A 21,859-nucleotide genomic window follows, 5' to 3' on the forward strand; every position below is an offset into this window, starting at 1 on the left:
AAATATTGAATTAATGTTCAAGTCAATAAAATTCAGGGTGCAAACTTTGAATGAACCACTTTACCTTGGGGTGTGTGATAATCCGGTTGATTTGCAAAATTTTTTCCTCAGTATCTTGCTTTTTCAAGTCATATTCACCAATGACTACTTGCCAGTAATTCTCATTTCTGTTCCTGAATGAAAAAGCAAACAAAAGACTTGCATTTATGTTGCACCTTTCACAATCTTGGGAATCCCAAACTACTTTACAGACAATGGAGAATTTATTAAGTTTGGAGATATCATAGGACAAATGGATATATACCTTATTGAACAGAATAGAGCTCTTTTTGCTGTAGTTTAAGAAAAGGAGAAATGCCCTTATGGAAATATATGGCCTTCCTAGAGGGGTTGACAATATAGATACTAAGGCACTTTACCTTGCTGGAGAGTCGAGAGCAAAGGGCATAGTCAGGGGATAAGGAGACAGCAGGTTAGAACTGTGATGTGGGGATATCAGTGGGTTGTTAACCTTGGGAAGTGTCTACCACAATGAGATATGAATGTTCAGACATTAAATATTCTCTAAATCTCAGGACTCATTTAGACGCCACATGCAAGATCAACAAGAAGCAACTGATGTATTCCAGAGACTGCCCTCTAAGATTGATCTGTCATGACAAAGATGTCCTATGACAAGAAAAACATGGAGACATTGTGCCTTGGGAGCCACAATATTTATTATGTATCCATAGCAGGATAGCTTAAAAAAGTGTAAACTTGTCTTTTTGATTCCTAATCTACTTGTTTGTTGGGTTGGCCTGGTAGGTAATTTATTGTCCCATCTCATTCATGGCTCCGAGTAAAACAGCAGTGGGGTCACATTTCTTTCACGTGCATATGTTAAAAAGGATCCCTGTTGGCTTTGTGTGGGTTCTTGTTGCTTGTTGAACACAGCAGTTTAAGCTAGGACCAGGTCAACTCCTGGGGACTCCAGGATGGGTAAGTATCCTCGGAAATTTCCATTGGACAGGTACCTGTACCGGCCAGACCATCTCCCCATGTAAACTTGCTAATGTCAGTAAACTGGTAAATGACATTAATCAACTTACAAAGTTACAAGGATATCAATAAATAATAGTTCTTTATCAGCTTTTGATTCATATTAAATTTATTTCTGGTTGTTCTCAATAGCATTAGTAACAATCTCACCCTGTGAAGCAATGTGCTGCTGTAATAATCCATGAATGCTGCACCAACACGCCTCCACACATCACATTCCCATTCAGTTTTAACAATACCAGCCATGGCCAGCTCCCAGGAGCTGCTCTGTTCCCACCAACAATCCTCCCCATGGCAACAGTGTGATTAGTCGTCGTTGCTTTCTGACCACAAGTGACTGAAAGGAAGAGAATACTTCCATAAACATATCAAACATGCTGCATCCTAATACAAAAATTACCCCAACCCCACCTCACCTAAAAAAGCCCAACAGTGTAGCTTACTTCCTCCCATAGATTATGGAAACCCATTTTTATATGCTGGTTTCATGTTGTTAATGGTTTTGTTATCTTTACACCATAGTGAGGTAAATGCATCCAGTTGAAGCTATTGTCATCTTATAACATCAACAGAGACACTTTGGATCATTAAGGAAACTAAGTGAATGGGTCCTGCAGCAGGTGCAAATTACTGCCGATGCAGGAATCTGTACTGAAAACAACAAATGCTGGAGATCACAGCAAGTCAGACAGCATCCATGGAGAGCGAGCGAGCTAATATTTCGAGTACAGAGGACTGCATAAGAGCTGAAGTGAAGTGTATAGGGGACAGCATTTTTGATACATTTAGTGGGCGGGGGTGGGGTATATAGTGCTGGGGGAGAAAAGATGTTGATAATTCAGATTAAGTGATCGGAATGCGAGAATGGCAGACAATGGTGTGTCTAACTGCTAGACTTGAAAGAACAGACAAGCGAAAGTGAAAACTGCAGATGATAGAGATTAGAGTCAAGAGGGTGGTGCTAGAAAAGCAAAGCAGGTCAGGCAGCATCTGAGGAGCAGGAGAATCAATGTTTCGGGCAAAAGCCCTTCTTCAGGAATGAGGCTGGGAGCCTCAGGGGTGGAGAGATAAATGGGAGGGGGTGGGTTAGGGGGAAGGTAACTGAGAGTGCAATAGGTGGATGGAGGTGGGGGTAAAGGTGATAGGTAGGAGGGGAGGGTGGTGCAGATAGGTGAGAAGGAAGATGGACAGATGGGATAGGTCATGAGGACAGTGCTGAGCTGGAAGGTTGGAACTGGGGTAAGGTGGAGGGAGAGGAAATTAGGAAACTGGTGAAGTCCAAATTGATGCCCTGGGGTGGAAGTGTTCCGAGATGGAAGATGAGGCGTTCTTCCTCCAGGTGTCGGGTGGTGAGGGAGTGGCGATGGAGGACACCCAGGACCTGCATGTCCTCGGCAGAGTGGGAGGGCGAGTTGAAGTGTTTGGCCATGGGGCGGTGGGGTTGGTTGGTGTGTGTGTCCCCTAAAAGCTAAAAGAAAGGGAAGAAGTGGGAGTTGGTTCAGAATTTGTAGGTGCTGAACTCAATATTAAGTTGAGAAAACTATAAAGTGCCTAATTTGAAGATGAGATGCTGTTCCTCCAGTTTGTGCTGTGATTCACTGGAACACTAGCATACTGAGGACAGACAAGTAAAGAAACAAAAAAACTGCAGATGCTAAAATCCAAAGTCGACAAGCAGGAGGCTGGAAGTACACAGCAAGCCAGGCAGCATCAGGAGGTGGAGACATTGACGTTTTGGATGTAACCCTTTTTCCTCAGTGGGCATGTGAGCCCACTCTGTGTTAAAATGACCGGCTACGGGAAGTTCAGGGTCATGATTGTGCACAGGCAGGAGGTGTTCTGCAAAGTGGTCACTTTATAGCCTACTGGACTTAATATTGAGTTCAGCATCTACAAATTGTGAACCAACTCCCATTTCTTCCCTTTCTTTTAGCTTTACTCGTTACATTATTTGTCACCATGTCTTCTCTCCCCTCCCCCAAATGAGTAGGACTGTCTGTTCTTTCAAGTCTGGCAATTTGACACACCATTGTTCTGTTATTCTCACATTCTGATCACATTAATCTAAACTATCAACATCCTCTCTCCCCAGCACTCTACGCCCACTCCAAACCCCTAACTATAGCATAAATGCTGCTGTCTCCACGTTTAACTTCAGCTCTGACACAGAGTCATCTAGACTCAAAACTTTAGCTTCCTCTCTCTCTCTCTATGGATGCTATGATCACCTGCTATGATCTCCAGCATTTGTTGTTTTTAGTACGGGCCCTGTAACAGTCCTTCTCTCCTGAAGAGTTTTCAGACTAACAATATTAATAGGATATTATAGCTGAAACCAACTTGCTTAATTTAAACATTATCAGCACACAGAATCCTAACTTAAGAATTCTAGGATATTGTTATCTATTTGTGGGTTGTTGAGGATTTAAGTGTGTTTTAATGTTTGCTTATGAATATTTATAATAAGAATCAATTCTAGATTACATTATACTTATGAGTATGTATCATAGAATTAGTAGCAATTAAAGATATTCATAGCCTGATAATTCTATTTTAAATGGACACACAATCTTCCAATCCACTCGTGAAAATACTAGATATTCCAAAAACTATGTCACAGTTTAGTGTAATTTCTTGGTAAGATGATTCAACAGCCAGATGAGATTTTCCGTTAGTGAGCAGTGAGAGGCATATTTGCATGTATTAGCATGTATTAAACTCTCATTATTATCTAATCTCACCTCATTAATATGCAGTTTCTCATCCTCCCACCCACCAGATAGAAATTAAAAGGCAACAGTTCCCAACATAAAAGTCGGAGCAGTTACTTGGCAAATCCAGCTCACCACTTGCTTCCCCGATATCCATCCTGGACACCAGACATCAGCATCTCAAGGCATGGTCCTAGGGCAATGATTGCATAAACTACCATCCATGATTTGGAGATGCCGGTGTTGGACTGGGGTGTACAAAGTTAAAAATCACACAACACCAAGTTATAGACCAACAAGTTTAATTGGAAGCACACTAGCTTTCGGAGCTACGCTCCTTCATCAGGGGATAGTGGAGGGCTCAATCCTAACACACAGAATTTATAGCAAAAATTTACAGTGTGATGTAACTGAAATTATACATTGAAAAATTGATTGTCTGTTGAGCCTTTCATCTGTTAGAATACAGTGATAGTTTCACTTCTTTCATGTGTAAATCACAAAACCTTTTTTTTATAAGTTGCATTCTCCGGTTAGCTGTTAACAATGGTGATAGCTAGACAATATGTTGAAGGTGTTGGCCCCCTGTGTTCTCTGACTACGCCAGGATGTTTAGATTGATTCTAATCTAAAAAGTGAGATAACAGAGTTTTACATAAATTCATGCAGTTTTTGAGCTCAGAGTTCTACATGAATGCATGCAGTTTTTGAGCAAAGTAAATGTAACTCTGCAAGTACAAATTCACCCCACAAAATATATGTGTGCATGTGGGTCTTTGTCTGTGTGTGTGTGTGTGTGTCTGTCTGTCTGGGGTGGGGGTTGTGAGTGTGAGAAAGTGTGTGTGTGTGTGTGTGTAGTGAGTGCAGAGTGTCTTAAGTCTGTGAGGGGGTGCATGTGTGAGTGTGGGAGTGTGTGTGTCTATAAGGGTGTGTGTGGATGTCTGTGTGCGTGTCTGTGTGTACCTGTGTCCGTGTGTATGTGAGAGTGTGTGTGTGTAGGAATATCTGTGTGCGTGTATAGTGCAATGGTGATCACCTGTAATGTGACATGAACCCAAGGTCCCGGTTGAGGCCCTCCCTATGGGTACCGAACTTAGCTATCAGCCTCTGCTAGGCCACTTTTCTCTGCTGCCTGTCCTGAAGTCCACCTTGAAGGATGGTCACCCGAAGGTCTGAGGCTGAATGTCCTGGACCACTGAAGTGTTCCCCAACTGGAAGGGAACCCTCCTGTCTGTTGATTGTTGTGCGGTGCCCATTCATCCGTTGTCGTAGCCTTTGCTTGGTTTCCACAAAGTACCATGCCTCCGGGCATCCCTGCCTGCAACGTATAAGATAGACAACGTTGGCTGAGTCACATGAGTACCTACCATGTACAAGGTGGGAGGTGTTCCCACGCGTATTAGTGGTATCTATGTCCACAATCTGAAACGTCTTGCAGCATCCACCATGACAGGGTTGTATGGAGTTGTCCTGAGAGCCGGGCAGTTTGCTACGAACAATGATCTGTTTGAGGTTTGGCGGTTGTTTAAAGGCAAGTGGTGGAGGTGTGGGAAAGGTCTTGGTGAGGTGCTCATCCTCATTGATAATGTGTTGCAGGTCACGAAGAACATGGCGTAATTTTTCAGCCCCTGGGAAGTACTGAACAACGAAGGGTACCCTGTTAGTTGCAGCATGTGTCTGTCTCCTGAGGAGGTCATTACGGTTCCTTGCTGTGGCACGTCGGAACTGGCGGTCGATGAGTTGAGCATCGTACCCCGTTCTTGTGAGGGTATCCAGGTGTACTTCCAGGTGTCCGTCACATTCCTCCTCATCTGAGCAGATCCGGTGTATGCGTAGGGCTTGTCCATAGGGGATGGCTGTTTTAATATGTTTTGGGTGGAAGCTGGAGAAGTATAGCATTGTGAGGTTGTCTGTGGGTTTACGGTAGAGTGTGGTGCTGAGGTGTCCATCCTTGATGGAGACGCATGTGTCCAAGAATGAGACAGATAGTCATGAGTAGTCCATGATGAGTTTGATGGTGAGAGGAAACTTGTTGATGTCACTGTGTAGTTTTATCAGTGACTCCTCGCCATTGGTCCAGAGGAAGAAAATGTCGTCAATATACCTGGTGTACAATGTTGGTTGGAGATCCTGAATAGAGAAGAAGTCTTGTTCGAACCTGTGCATGAAAATGTTGGCATATGGGGTGCAAATCTGGTCCCCATGGCTGTTCCGTGTGTCTGGCTGAAGAACTGGTTGTCAAAGGTGAAGACGTTGTGATCAAGGATAAAGCGGATGAGTTGTAGGATAGTGTTTGGAGACTGACAGTTGTTGGTGTTGAGTACTGAGGCTGTTGCTGCGATGCCATCATTGTGGGGGATGCTGGTGTAGAGTGCGGAAACGTCCATTGTGACGAGGAATGTTCCCGGTTCGACTGATCCGTGGGTGCTGAGTTTCTGTAAGAAATCCATAGTGTCGTGACAGAAGCTGGAGATCCCCTGTACAATAGGTTTCAAGATGCCTTCCACATAGCCGGAGAGATTCTCACATAGGGTCCCATTGCCCGACACAATGGAATGTCCCGTTGTGTTGGCTTTATGTACCTTTGGAAGGCAGTAGAAGTCGCGGCACGTAGGGAACTCTGAAGGACTGGATCCAAAGTTCTGATCAGTGTGTTTAATTCTCGGGTGTGCTCTTTGGTCGGATTAGCTGGTAGTTGCCTGTAGTGTTCCTGGTTGTTCAGTTGTCGGTACACTTCCTTGCAGTAATCTGTTCTATTCTGAATGACAGTGGCTCCTCCTTTGTCTGCTGGTTTGATGACAATGTTGTGATTGGTTTTGAGAGCCTGGGTGGCATTGCGTTGTGAACGGGTGATGTTTTGCTCTACTTTGTGGGTACGGCTGATGATTCTAGCATTTATATATTGCCTGACAGTTTGAGCATACATGTCAAGCCCAGGGCAGTGGCCCTCCAGTGGGGTCCATGTTGACACCTTCTTTGGTCGCTCCTCTACAGATCCCTGTGCCAACATTTTTATGCACAGGTTCAAACAAGACTTCTTCTCTCTGCAGGATCTCCAACCAACATTGTACACCAGGTACATTGACGACATTTTCTTCCTCTGGACCCATGGCGAGGAGTCACTAATAAAACTACACAGTGGCATCAACAAGTTTCCTCCCACCATCAAACTCACCATAGACTACTCATGACTATCTGTCTCATTCTTGGACACATGCGTCTCCATCAAGGATGGACACACCTCAGCACCACATTCTACCGCAAATCCACAGACAACCTCACAATGCTATACTTCTCCAGCTTCCACCCAAAACATATTAAAACAGCCATTCCCTATGGACAAGCCCTACGCATACACCGGATCTGCTCAGATGAGGAGGAACATGACGGACACCTGGAAGTACACCTGGATATCCTCACAAGAACGGGGTACGATGCTCAACTCATCGACCGCCAGTTCCGACGTGCCACAGCAAGGAACCGTAATGACCTCCTCAGGAGACAGACACGTGCTGCAACTGACAGGGTACCCTTCGTTGTTCAGTACTTCCCAGGGGCTGAAAAATTATGCCATGTTCTTCGTGACCTGCAACACATTATCAATGAGGATGAGCACCTCACCAAGACCTTACCCACACCTCCACTACTTGCCTTTAAACAACCGCCAAACCTCAAACAGATCATTGTTCGTAGCAAACTGCCCGGTTCTCAGGACAACTCCATACAACCCTGTCATGGTGGACGCTGCAAGACGTATCAGATTGTGGACATAGATACGACTATTAAGCTTGGGAACCCTCCCACCTTGTACATGGTAGGTACTCATGTGACTCAGCCAACGTTGTCTATCTTATACGTTGCAGGCAAGGATGCCCGGAGACATGGTACATTGGGGAAACCGAGCAAAGGCTACGACAACGGATGAATGGGCACCACACAACAATCAACAGACAGGAGGGTTCCCTCCCAGTTGGGGAACACTTCAGTGGTCCAGGACATTCAGCCTCAGACCTTCAGGTGACCATCCTTCAAGGTGGACTTCGGCACAGGCAGCAGAGAAAAGTGGCCGAGCAGAGGCTGATAGCTAAGTTCGGTACCCATAGGGAGGGCCTCAACCGGGACCTTGGGTTCATGTCACATTACAGGTGATCACCATTGCACTACACACACACACACAGATATTCCTACACACACACACACTCTACGATCGAGCCCTCCACTATCACCTGATGAAGGAGCGTTGCTCCGAAAGCTAGTGTGCTTCCAATTAAACCTGTTGGATTATAACCTGGTGTTGTGTGATTTTTAACTCTTTACTACCATCCATAGACTTTGCCATTCAGCTTGTTCAGCCTCACTGCATCATTAAGTCACGGATCCAACCAACATACAATACAGTTCTGCACTTCAATGTTGCACTTTGGAAAACACCAGCATGGTTCAATGCGATGTGTGTGCCAGGGCACCCTCTACATGGATTCGGTTGGAGGAATTGAGCTATAGGGAGAGGCTGAATAGACTGAGCTATTTTCCCTGGAGCATCGGAAGCTGAGGGGGTGACCTTTTAGAAGTTTATAAAGTCATGAGGGGCATAGAGAGGGGTAATAGCCAAGGTCTTTTTCCCAGGCTAGTAGTGTCCAAACCTAGAGGGCATAGTTTTAATGTGAGAGGGGAAAGATTTGAAAGGGACTTAGGGGGCAATTTGTTCATGAAGAGGATTTTGTTGCAAATATGGAATGAGCTGCCAGAGGAAGTGGCAAAGGCTGGTACAGTTACAACATTTAAAAGGGATCTGGGTGAGTTTATGAATAGGAAGGGTTTAGAGGGATAAGAGCCAATGCTGGTGATTTAGATTAATTTAGGATATCTGGTTGGTGTGGAGACTTTCCATGCTGTGCAGCTGTATGACTCTATGACCAGGGTGCACCTCAGAAGTGTTCATCAGCTCCCTTACTGCTCACTCTCTTTGTGCCTACTTTGATGCTCACAGAATTCCTGCCTTGCCCTGTCTTGCCTTTTTGCACTTTGCCCTCTCAGTCAGGCCTTAAGTGCCCACAATTGTTCTGACTTGTCTTGCATTTTACAGCGGACGCAAAGCCAGGTAGCTTCAAGGGACAATTACATCAATTACTCGCACAGAACACGGTGAAAGCATTGCACCCTGTAAGGGAAATGCAAACAGTGTCCCTATGGGGTGTAAATGCTGCACACAAGCTATCTTGACCATTTCATTGGTATTGCAGCTAGTCATCTCTGTGAAATAATCACAGATATTTGAGGACCATAATGCAAAACTCTCATAGGCTGCACAGGGGCACAGAACTGATTTCCTCTCATGATTTGGAGACGGTAAATGTTAGCTATAAATTCTGTGTCTTACAATTTTGTACTCCACAAACACCTGATGAAGGAGCAGTGCTCCGAAAGCTAGTGCTTCCAATTAAACCCATTGGACTATAACCTGGTGTTGTGTCATTTTTAACTTTGATTTCCTCTCAAATTGAGTCGTAGTATTTGCCAACCTGCCCTTATATGCAATGATGCCTTTCTTGAGTGACGTGAGGCTGGGAGGAGAATGTGTCATTACTCATACAACACTGACAATGTCCGTTCACAATATCCTATGACATAAATAATGCTGCATTCAGCAAAGTAAGGTCCTATGTCAAAGTTCCATGAAAACGCTTTGCATGGTACTCCTTGTTGAAGTGCTGCATGTCTCACTATTGGAATATGTTAATTTGTCATTTCTGTGTGATGTGAATGCTGACAGCACAACCCAGACAGCATGCTGGGCTGTTTACAACTGGAGCAGGCTACGTGGGGGTATGATAGAAGTGGACGGACTGGGAGACTGGTAGCAGCCTTCCATGGAGGAAGGTAAGGACACTGTGCAGTAGGAACATCATCTTCTACCTGAATAAAAGTGAACGTTTTGAACTTTTTCAGCATATGATGGTCCCACATTGAGAAATGAGAAGGTGCTGGGCTTCACTGGACATCAGGAAAGGGTAACACTAACTTAGTCACGATTGTAGACATTTTTACAACCTTGTCATGGATGGTATAACATACTTCTGGAGCAGTTGGGATTTGAACCAGGGATTTCTATCCCAAAGATAGGGATACTGCTCTGAGGCCACAAGACGATGTAGACATGGCTATAAAATGGGATCAGGCTAAGTACAGGTAGGCTGTGCCACTTGGTTCCTAAATAGCAATAGAAGTATGAATGTGCACTTGTATGTGCAACAAAGAGTCAACTGTGCTACCACTGTGCCCTGAGGAAGCATTGGCTTGTGGTCATTCTCCCACCATGTGCACAATGAATGGTACCTCTGGACTGCCAACATCTGACCAGGTAACAGCTGAGGTTTAAAGATGGCATTAGTGCAAGAGATCCTGGAATATCCTGTCAGTGGCAAAAACACGTGGCCACAGTAAGTAGTAGAATACAAGTGAAGCACCATTGAGGTAATGAGATGAGTTTAGGAAGGTAGTGTGAAAGAATTTGCTGAGCCTTGTGAAAGAAACTCTTCATGAAACCCACCAACATTGACACTCTGGTAAGACTCAGCTACTGTGTAATCACAGATTATGGCTGTCCTAGTCTGAGTATGTGTGCTATTTTTATTTCATTCTACCTTTAAGAAATTTGAATCTTGTCTCTATTATAAAGAAATAGTCTGCAATTGTTTATTGTAAGATCTTATGAAAGACAGATGTTCTTTGGTGGATCACAATAATCTCTTTTTTTAATAAATCTTGTTGGAGTAAATGCCTCGATATGTAAAAGGTCATTTGCAATCACACCTCCCTAACTGCCTGCTTTGCTGTCTGACAGCGTTCTCCTGGCAACATTTCAAATTCTCATATTGCTTAGATGCAGCTTTAAATTGAACATGTTAATTGCTGGATTAATTTGGTGATTTTTCTTTACAATGCAACATTAGTAACTAACCTAATTATTATCTTAGATGGCTGGCTGTGAGGCGATCAGTGGAGAGAGGTAGTAAATAATTGAAATGACTAATGTTGATGTTTATCTCATGGGTCTGGAATGCAATGAGGTGGTATAATGTTAATTGCACAAAGCTCCAGTTGGATATTATCTGCAGAACTGAGTTCAGTTCTGGAAAACCTGCTTCGGCTCTTGAGGGAAAGTAGCATAGGTTCAACAGCATTATACTGGGCCTAAAAGAATAAAATTATGGAGACATTTTTCATGGACAATATTCTTATTCCCTTGAATATAAAAGAATAAAAGGTGATCGAATTAAAGTGATTAAGATGAAAAAAGAAATTAATGGAGCAAATAGAGAGTAAATTCTTCCTCTGGTGGTAGAACCCAGAACATGGCATAATATGAACACCAGAGTTATGTTGTTAAGGTTCACAACATGAAATATTTCTGCCCAAAAAGTGCTGTAAGGCCATGGGATTCTCTCCCCCAGAGAAGGTTGGTCATTTGAAAATTTCAAAACTGAATTTGATCTTTCTGGGCAGCACGGTGGCTCAGTGGTTAGCACTGCTGCTTCACAGCGCCAGGGACCCAGGTTTCATTCCGCCTCGGTCGACTGTGTGTGCAGGGTTTGCACATTCTCCCTGTGTCTGTGTGGGTTACCTCCAAGTGCTCCGGTTTCCTCCCACAATCCAAAGATGTGCAGGTTAGGTGAATTAGCCTGGCTAAATTGCCCATAGTCAGGATAAATATAGGGTAGGGGAATTGGTCTGGGTGGGTTACTCCTCGGAAGGTCGATGTGGACTTGTTGGGCCGAAGGGCCTGTTTCCATACTGTAGGGAATCTAATCTAATCTAAAAGAAGTATAGCGGGGGACCAGAGTGGTTGAGTAAAGATACAGATCAGCTATGATCTGAATGAGTGGCAGAACAGGCTTAAGGATAGGAATGCTCTTACTAATCACTTAGTAACAAGGAGCCATTCTCTCCCTTTCACACTTTTAGTTACACCCTTTTTATATCTCTTTCTCTGCTCTGTTACTCAGGCTTTTGTCTTTTGTAATGGGCCTCAATACTGTCTTTTTTTTGGTCCTTCTCTGCCTTTTCAAAACTATTAAAACAATTTTCCAACACCTTTCAGTTTTGAAGAAGTGATATGAGGAACAACACTAACTCCATTTCACTCTCCACAGATGCTGCCAAACCTTGCTGAATTTCTCCAGCATTCTCTGTATTTATTTTAGATTTCTAGCATCCACAGTATTTTATCTTTAAGTGGAATGGTCTACTCCAGTTGCTATGTTCCACAGGATATTATAACTTAAATCACACGGAGAGTAATTGTGAAGGGAAACCATTCACGTCTAATTAGTTTTGAGACTTTGCTTAATACTTCCCATATTTTGAGGAGGAATATTTATTTGCTTTTTATTACTGAAAACATTGTTTTATTGTGCTGCTGTTTCTTTCTCTATTTGTTATGATTATATTTGTACCTTCATTTACATGCTAAGCAATTTTTAATAGATTGTTTTTCAGATCAATAACATAATAAAGATATGGGCAAAGATATAAGTTTTGGTATTTCAGGTAAACAGAGATCCATTTTACCAGGATTTCCATTGCAATGTGACGTATAATTTAATAGGCTACAAGATTAATTGCTGCCATATTCCTGCATTAATATGGAGGTGTTGGTGTTGGACTGCTGGTGTGGACAGGTTCAGAAGTCACATGACACCAGGTTATAGTTAAATAGGTTTATTTAAAATCACAAGCTTTTGTAGCGCTGTTCCTTCATAACCTGATGAAGCAGCAGTGCTCAGAAAGTTTGTGATTTTAAATAACCCGATTGGTCTATAATCTGCTGTGACTTCTGACCTATTCCTGCATTGTGATTCCAAATATTCAGAACTTAATTCTTACCTTTCCTTTCTGATTTTAACATGGAATTCAGGCTCTTCATGTTGTCTGTCTGACCTGTAAAAAAAATAGTCACACTATAACATTTGTTATAATATTGATTGTCTCTAGTACTTACTGACCATTGTGTATTCTTTTATTTAAACTGCTTTCTCATCATCTCATCTGTGTAGAAATGGTCACAAATGCAACATAGAGTTTATTCACCTGAACAAATATTGATTTCTATTGTCAGTACGAGAAGTCTCAGTATAAGTGGGATACATGTCCAAGCAGATCCAAACCACCCCTCCAAATGCCTGGCATAGTGATACTGGTGCAAACTGCATTTTTAGTTCATACATACTGCACAGAAGTATCCGGGCATGACAGCGTTCTTCCATCTGTTTCAGACAGCTCACTTTACGATACCCTCCTTTTGGACAGAACGTCTGATAATACCAACAGGCCTTACTCAGCTCCCAATGACGCTCAGACTCAGGTTCCGCCAATTTTGCTCTTAAAATAGTCTCACAGTTGGGCTCAGAGGTAGGCATGACTCCTGAAACAAAAAAATAAATAAAAACCAAGAACCAATTTGGTAGAAGATGACATTGAAAGTACCAATATCAGTAAAACAGATTTTACTTGAGTGTGAACCTGACCTGCCCCATCTCCTGAGGCAAATTAAAATTGATATTATTCAAGAATGTTGTCAAAGCTGTTCTTCAGCCTATTATGTAGTAGATATGATGCAGAGTTTTACGTTCTTAATCAGAAATTTCTTGCAATTATCTCCTTTTAAACATGGTGCTAATCCACTGCTAAATGCTGTACAGAAATTGGCTAATCAGAAAATTGTCTCTACCACCTAAACTTTTGGTTAAGGGTTATGAAGTTAAAATGGTTTTTGCAGAGAAAGAAGTATCGATTTAAATATCAATTCCACGGTCACTATTCCTGACCACAATGTCATTTGTAACTGATATTTCAGTCATGTTAATGGAGTGGTGCTCCAGCAGCTTTAAAAAGTTCCCAAAACCACTTGTGCACAAGTCACACGAAGACATGGGCGTGTCTAAAAGCCCTACTGTGTAAGACAATCTCTGTTTCCAGGGTAAGGAAATTAGGAGCCAACCAAACTGCTATAGGATACAGGGGGAGATGTTGATAAGTGGTAATGTCATAGGACCATTAACTCAGAAGCCTGGGGTAACGTTCTGGGGATCTGAGTTTGAATTCCATCATGGCTGATGGTGAAATTTGAATTCAATTTTTAAAAATCTGAATTCTTTTTTAGAAACTAACAGAATTGTAAACTTGCTTGATTTTATAAAGCCACATCCAATTCATTCCTTTAGGGAAGAGAATAAGTAATGCCGGAGATCTTAAAAAAAAGTAGATAAATCTCTTGGAACCTGATCAAGTGCATCCTAGGGCATTGTGGGAAGCTAGGGAAGACATTTCAGGGCCCCTAGCAGAAATATTTGTATCATCTATGACTGTGGCTAAGGTGCCACAAGGCTGGATATTCGTTAATACTGTGGCTCTATTAAAGAAAGGCTGCAAAGAGAAGCCTGGGAAATATAGACCGGTGAGTTTGACATCAGTGGTGGGTAAGTTGTTGGAGGAGATTCTGAGAGACAAAATTTATATGCATTTGGAGAGGCAAAGACATTAGGGATAGTCAGCATAGCTTTGTACATGGGAAATCATGTTTCACAAACTTGATTGAGTTTTTTGAGGAAGTGATCAAGAAAAGAGATGAGGGCAGAGTGGTGGACATTGTTGACGTGGGCTTTAGTAAGGCCTTTGACAAGGTTCCATGAGGTGGACCGGTTAGTAAAGTTAGGAGAAAGTGAGGACTGCAGATGCTGGAGATCAGCATCGAAGAATGTGGCTCTGGAAAAGCACAGTCCCCACTTTTGGTGGCCATACTCTAGCCACCAGACGCCCAGAGGAAGAATGCCTCATCTTCCGTTTTGGGACTCTCCGACCACATGGGATCAATGTGGATTGCACCAGTTTCCTCATTTCCCCTCCCCCCACCTTATCCCAGATCCAATCTTCGAATTCGGCACTGCCCTCTTGAACTGTTCTACCTGCCCATCTCCCTTCCTACCTATCTGCTTCACCCTCCTCTCCGACTTATTACCTTCACCCCGACCTTCATCTAACTATCACAATCCCAACTACCTTCCCCCCCACAGCCCATCTCTCTCCTATTTATCTCTCAGTCCGCTTAGACCATCCTCTCATTCCTGATGAAAAGCTTATGCTTGAAACATCGAACCTCCTGCTCCTTGGACGTTGCCTGATTGCTGTGCTTTTCCAGCACCACACTCTTCAACTCTGGTTAGTAAAGTTAGATCACATAGGATTCAGGGAGAGCTTGCTGATTGGATACACAATTGGCTTGACAGTTGGAGGCAGAGGGTGGTGCTTGAGAGTTGTTTTTCAAACTGGAGGCCTGCAACCAGCAGCGTTCCAGAGGGAACGGTGATGGGTCCGCTGCTGTTTGTCATTTATCCAAATGATTTTTGAGAATATAGGAAGCATGGTTAGTAAGTTTGTGGATGACATCAAAATTGGCTTGACCAATTGGGCCAATGGGCCAAGGAGTGGCAAATGGAGTTTCATTTAAATAAATGTGAGGTGCTACATTTTGGTAAGGCAAACAATGGTAGGACATACACAATAAATGGCAAGGCACTGGAAAATGTTGTTGAACAGAGAGACCTCGGGGGATCAGGTACATAGTTCTTTGAAGTTTGTGTCACATGTAGACATGGCAGTTAAGAAGGTATTTAGCATGCTTGCCTTCATTGCTCTGACCGGGAGTGCTGTGTGCAGTTCTGGTTGCCCTGTTATTGGAAGGATATTATTTGGAGAGGATGCAGAAAAGATTTACAAGGATGTTACCAGGATTTGAGTTAGAAGGAGTGGCTGGAGAATAAGAACAAATAACAAAAGAGAAATACAGCACAGGAAGTGTGCCAATCATCATGCGCTAACTAAACTGAAAAACAAGCCTTCTGCCCTTATTTGATCTATATCCCACTCTTCCCTCCCTATTCATGTAACCATCCAGATGCCTCTTAAATGTCGCCATGCGTTGTTTCACCATCTCTTCTGGCAGTGCATTCCAGGCTCCTACCACTCTGTGCGTGAAAAACTTCCCTCACACATCTCCCTTAAACATTCCCCCATTCACCTTGAACCTGTGCCCACTTGTAATTGAAACTTCAATCTTGCGAAAAAGCCTCTGACTATCCACTTTATCTATGTCTGTCATAATTTTGTATATCTCTATCAGGTCTCCTCCCAGTCGCTGTCTTTCCAGTGAAAATGATCCTAGTCTTTTTAACCTTTCCTCATAGCCAAAGCCCTCGAGACTAGGCAACGTACTGGTGAACTTTCCCTGCACTCTCTCTCCCCTAAATGTCTATGTACTGCTGGTAGTGTGGTGACCAAAACTGCACACAATGCTCCAAATGCGGCCTAACAAAGATTTTATATTGCTGCAACATGGTTTGCCAACTCTTGTACACCATGCCCCGACCAATGAAGGCAAGCATCAAGATTAAAGTGATGCTGGAAAAGCACAGCAGGTCAGGCAGCATCTGAGGAACAGGAAAATCGATGTTTCAGGCAAAAGTTCTTCATCAGGAATCAATGAAGGCAAGCACGCTATATGCCTTCTTAATCATACTGGCCACCTGTGTTGCCACTTATAGGGAACTGTGGACCTGCAGACCCAGATATGTCTGTACGTTAATGTTCCTAAGGGTTCTGCCATTTACGATATATTCACATCTAAGTTCGATCCTCCAAAATGCATCACCTCGCATTTGTCTGAATTAAACTCCATCTGCCATTTCTGCGCTAAAGTCGCCAATCTATGTCCTGTTGTATCCTTTCATAATCATCGGCACTATCAGCAACTCCATCAATTTTTGTGGCATCTGCAACTTTATTAATCAGACCAACCAGATGTTTCTTCAGATCATTTATATATAATACAAACAACAGAGGACCTAAGACTGATCCCTGTGGAACACCACTAGTTACCAGTCCCCATTCTGAAAAACACCCTTCCACTGCTACCCTCTGTTTTCTATGACCAAGCCACTTCTGTATCCAACTAACCAGCCCACCCCCAATCCCATGTGATTTTAGATTTTGTACCAAAGCTGGGACTTTTCTCATTGGAGAGTAGCAAGTTGAGGGGTGACCTTATAGAGGTTTATAAATAACGAGGGGCATAGATAAGGTGAATAGCAAAGGTCTTTTCCCTGGGGTTGGGGAGTTCCAAATGAGGGGGTATATTTTTAAGATGAGAGGAGAAAGATTTAATAGGGACTTGGGGGCAACTTTTTCACACAGAGGGTGGTTCATATGTAGAATGAATTCCCAGACAGAGTGGTAGAAAAGGTACAGTTACAACATTTAAAAGACATTTGGATATGTGTATGAATATAAGGTTGAGAAGGACATGGGCCAAGTGCAGGCAAATGGAACTAATTTAGCTTGGGAAACTTGGTTGGCATGGATGCATTGGACTGAAGGGTCTGTTTCTGTGCAGTATGACTTTATGGTACTAAGACTCATCCCCAGCCTCCAATTAAAAATGGATTATTTAGTTGGACATTTTGCTTCGTAAGGCACAAACACTGAGCACCTTCCTGGAATACTGTGACAACTCCAGGTCACTCCTGATTAAAAAAAATCTCTCCACAAATGCAAGGGTTTGAAGCCACGATTTGATCAGATACAGTAATCTCATGATTACAGTACTGAACAAACGGCCAATGTCCTGAAGATATAAATCATCATACTGACAACTAGCACATAGATAAAAGTCAAGTAGCAATTGACTACAAGCCTGCTTCTCACTTCTTACATTTGTTAGTTTCACCTCTGAGATATTTTCAGATGAAGAACTCCTACTATTCCATAACAGACATGGTTAACATTTCCCTTAGCCTAGCTGTATAATATTATACTAGTGTATAATATTAACTCATAAATGGAAATTCATCGTAGATGCCAAGGTAAAAAATTAAAGGGCACTGACACCTATTCAGAATCCAGAACGTTAGCTGGGTAGTCAGTGCATTCAACTTTTAATAGTGAAATGTGCTTCAGGTTCATTGAAACTGAGAGGTAGTTTTCCAGGCCACGGATGTGGAAGTGGCTGGGAAAGTTTTACAAAATGCCTGGGACAGGTACGCTGATGCCTTCTCATCCCCACTTTCCAGCAGCTGTCTGTACATACTGTCAGAAACCCTGCAGTGGTGGCAGGAATTCAATTGAGCAAACTGTGGAATATTCATGGTGTTACATGGGAAGCCAGAGAGGCAGGAGAGTGTGATACAACTGAATATTATATGTGGAAAACAGTAAGTCTTTGATCATCCCCAAGCAGAGGCTGGGCAATGCATGACAAACCCCTGCAGATTTTTTGTCATGAATAGCGCTCAGGGTGAAGAAACTGTCGTCAGTTCCTTCATCTTTAACTCATACCCATTAATTTCACTTTGCTCTCACGCACCACACACTTAAACAGCAACTTCACAGTGAAGACTATCGTTCAATCTCCTAATCATCGTCCTGCCCTCTTCAACCTTCCTGCCGTTCTGAAATGCATTGCCTTTCCAGAGCTGGGATCTTAATCAGGTATCTTACAGAAGATGAAACTGGAAGCCTCACTACTTTCGGCTCTGCTTATGAAACTGGAAATTTAGCTGCATTTCTTTTAAAAATCAAGGTTTTAAAAATTCAGACCCTATTTCCTTTTTAAACAAGGCTTACTTCTCATACTGTCACTGAGAAACCTGCACAAGCAGGGTGATTGAGAAATTGTTTTGTTGTTGGCTATGACCTTCTTGAGCTGTCAGCAAGATAATCAACAGATTGCAGTTTGAGCTCAAGAGGGCGATATTACTCTGACACTGTGCCCCTGCTCAGTCCGTTGCGTGTGCATGATGCTGGAAATCCAGCTCAGCTCTGTGTAGGGGCATGCCGCACTCAATGAGTGGCATTTGGCAGGCTGTGTTTTATCTGAGGGACCATCTTCATAATCTGAGCATGTCCTTATCCAGTATTTATATTCATATGCGTGCAGCATTTTTAATTGTAAACGATTTCTGTCCCATTCCTCGTGCTGTAAACTGGACACAGATAAAAGTCAAATAGCAATTGACTACAAGCCTGCTTCTCACTTCTTACATTTGTTAGTTTCACCTCTGAGATATTTTCAGATGAAGAACTCCTACTATTCCATAACAGACATGGTTAACATTTCCCTTAGCCTAGCTGTATAATATTATACTAGTGTATAATATTAACTCATAAATGGAAATTCATTGTAGATGCCAAGGTAAAAAATTAAAGGGCACTGACACCTATTCAGAATCCAGAACGTTAACTGGGTAGTCAGTGCATTCAACATTTAATAGTGAAATGTGCTTCAGGTTCATTGAAACTGAGAGGTAGTTTTCCAGGCCACGGATGTGGAAGTGGCTGGGAAAGTTTTACAAAATGTCTGGGACAGGTACGCTGATGCAAATCAGAGTCCCTCCTACAGTCACAGCCAAGATCACCTTAGTTCAGAACATAGCACTCACTTAGTTTAAAAGCACAAAAACTTCATGCCTTCGGTTTGTTTTATATAAATTATTCTTCTTAATTTTATTTTTGTTTCATATTCAGGAACCCCCTCAGACTGTTTCATGATTCGATTGGGAGTGAAAAGTTCCACCTACCACACTGAGTAGTTCTATCTCCACAGTTGTTAAACAGACATGCTGGGCAATAATTGCATTCTTCCAAGTGGCGATTCCTGTTCCTGAGCACTTCATCTAACTTCAATAAAGCATGTTTCAGGGCTGCTTCCAAAATTATTGTGCCTTTTTTGGACAATTCTGCAGAAACACAGGGAAAAAAAAGACATTTATTTTAAAGCAAAATAATCTGTTTTGTTTCAAGATTTTAAAAAAAGGTTCTGGCAGGCTATGTGAAATACTCCACTGTACTGTTCTATGTTGCAACACTGCAAGAGGACTTCATTAACTATAAAATGTTTGGAGCATCCGAGATCATGGAAGGCACTGCAAATCCAAACCATTTTTTACTTTTTATTTTGATATTGTTTGACAAAATCTCTGCTTTAAAACTGAAAGCCTAATATTTTTCAATATATAACAAGACTCAAGAAGGTTTTGGAAGCTTGGTCATTGAACATGTTCAAGAAAGAGATCAATAGATTTTTAGATACTAATGATATCAAAGAATGTGGTGATAGCTCAGGATAATGTCATTGAGTTAGATGACATTATCCAGCAGGTGCAAAAGGCTGGATTGCCTACTCCCACTCCTATGTTCAAAATACTCAACAACTAATATCACTTGGGGTATCATTAACTCATAAAAATAGTTTTGTGCTGCACCAAAGCTTACTTTAAACATTTTCAAGGTTAAACTGGTGTTAAACAATCCATTCCATATGTCTCTAAACCAGCCTTAAATACCTTTGAACCTTGAACTATTCAAAACATGGGAGTGTGCGTGGGGTGGGGGTAGGGGTAAGGTTGATCCACACCAGGATCATGGAATGGGATCGTAGCAAATTGCCAGCTGACATTTCACACCAACTTGTTATTCTGCTGAAGTTCATGGAACTGCTATTCAAACACATTTCCTTGTCTTGCGATAATTTTTACATGGTTTGAAATTTAAAATCTTTGCAATATATTTTAGGTCAGTGAAAACAGAAATTGGAATGGTGAAAAGTCAAGTAGCAATTGACTACAAGCCTGCTTCTCACTTCTTACATTTGTTAGTTTCACCTCTGAGATATTTTCAGATGAAGAACTCCTACTATTCCAATACAGACATGGTTAACATTTCCCTTAGCCTAGCCTAACCTCAAACAACATGTTATCTGTCTGCTGTACAATACACAACACAAATCAGAATCATTCCTAATAATGAGGAATTTATAACTCAGGGACTGAACATGTGACTTACTTTTGATTAAGTGATGTTTTAGTTAAAGATTGACATGTAATTCTCTGTAATAATCTGAAAAACTGCAGATATCAAGTGTGGTCCTGAGTCTTAATGTCAGTGGGAAATTTTGACACTTTGTACTGCACAAGAATAGATCAGCATCTTCCTTCATTCATAAATGTCTCAGGTATTTAAGGGCTTGAATGTTATTGCTTCCTTTTATGTTTTAAATAATAGCATCTTCACTTTGGTTCCAAGCAAATAAGGACTCAAGTTTTCAATAACTTCATTTTTTCCCCACACCTACAGCAATTCACCTCTAAATATCTGACTGAAAGGTGATGCATTGATGCATACAGTCACGTATAAGTGTTTTGAAATGTTAGCTGGGTTTCCACATTTATAGTATTAATTTGTATCTACTGAATTGCTTGTGTTTTCAGTTAATGAGTACTGGCAGCAATATTATGCACGCTCACGTATTTTTCATGTATGTTGATTTCTAAATGAATATATACATGTGTACCTGTACAAATAGTCCACAAGAATTCTTGTACACAACAGTTATAAGTAAAGTTTTTTTTATAAAAGCACAGAATAATTTACATGTCAACAATGTCTCTGCAGTGTCACAAAGTAAAGGATAGCCTCACCTTCCAAGGCGCTGGGTGGCAACTTATATACATCTCTGTTCAGTGGAGCAGCCAAGCTAAGATCCACAGCTAGGAAGAAATACAGCAACATCCTCCTCATAAACTTTCGTGAAGGGTTTGATTCCTTCAGATTGATTTTTAAAAACTTTTGAGATTCTAGTTCCTTTGTACTGGCAAATGATTCTTATTATTTGTTGCTGAAGTTTGCTTTGCACTGGTTTAGATGGTAGTAGGGACTGCAGAGTTTTATATATACATATAGGCTGAGGGGGAGCAGGAGTTTCCCATGAATTACAGACAAACAATTGAATTCATTACTGCAGAGAGTGGAGTTTGTAGAGCTGGCTGATTGTGGGGTGTCTGTCCTCCTTTGAATAGCTGCATTGTGCTCAGAACACAACCCAAACGGCAGCATCAAAGCTAAACTAATGATCAAGAGGCTGGGCGCTCGCATTGATCATTTTCATGCTTTTGTCTTCGAGAATAAAATATTGTCAGTTTGGATCGCTTTTGTCCAGGGGAATATTCTGCCAGAAAAATTAAGGCGAACAAATCATTAAGCATGCTAGCCTGATCTGA

The 21,859-nt window shown here is 42.0% G+C and overlaps 1 protein-coding gene across 1 annotated transcript in view; it reads right to left on the minus strand.

Moving 5' to 3' along the window:
- prss56 (serine protease 56) overlaps window positions 1–21,482 on the minus strand; it is a 64,754-nt gene extending 43,272 nt beyond the window's left edge. Inside the window, exons 1-6 of the mRNA XM_043702383.1 lie at window positions 21,281–21,482; window positions 19,382–19,540; window positions 12,982–13,176; window positions 12,639–12,692; window positions 1,192–1,378; window positions 65–173 (exon numbers count right to left, since the gene is read on the minus strand). Coding sequence (XP_043558318.1) covers window positions 65–173; window positions 1,192–1,378; window positions 12,639–12,692; window positions 12,982–13,176; window positions 19,382–19,540; window positions 21,281–21,380 — 804 coding nt within the window. The 5' untranslated portion in view covers window positions 21,381–21,482. The remainder of the gene's footprint in view (window positions 1–64; window positions 174–1,191; window positions 1,379–12,638; window positions 12,693–12,981; window positions 13,177–19,381; window positions 19,541–21,280) is intronic.
- Window positions 21,483–21,859: the final 377 nt, after the last annotated feature.

Source organism: Chiloscyllium plagiosum, chromosome 13, assembly GCF_004010195.1.
Source record: "Chiloscyllium plagiosum isolate BGI_BamShark_2017 chromosome 13, ASM401019v2, whole genome shotgun sequence".
NCBI lineage: Eukaryota > Metazoa > Chordata > Chondrichthyes > Orectolobiformes > Hemiscylliidae > Chiloscyllium > Chiloscyllium plagiosum.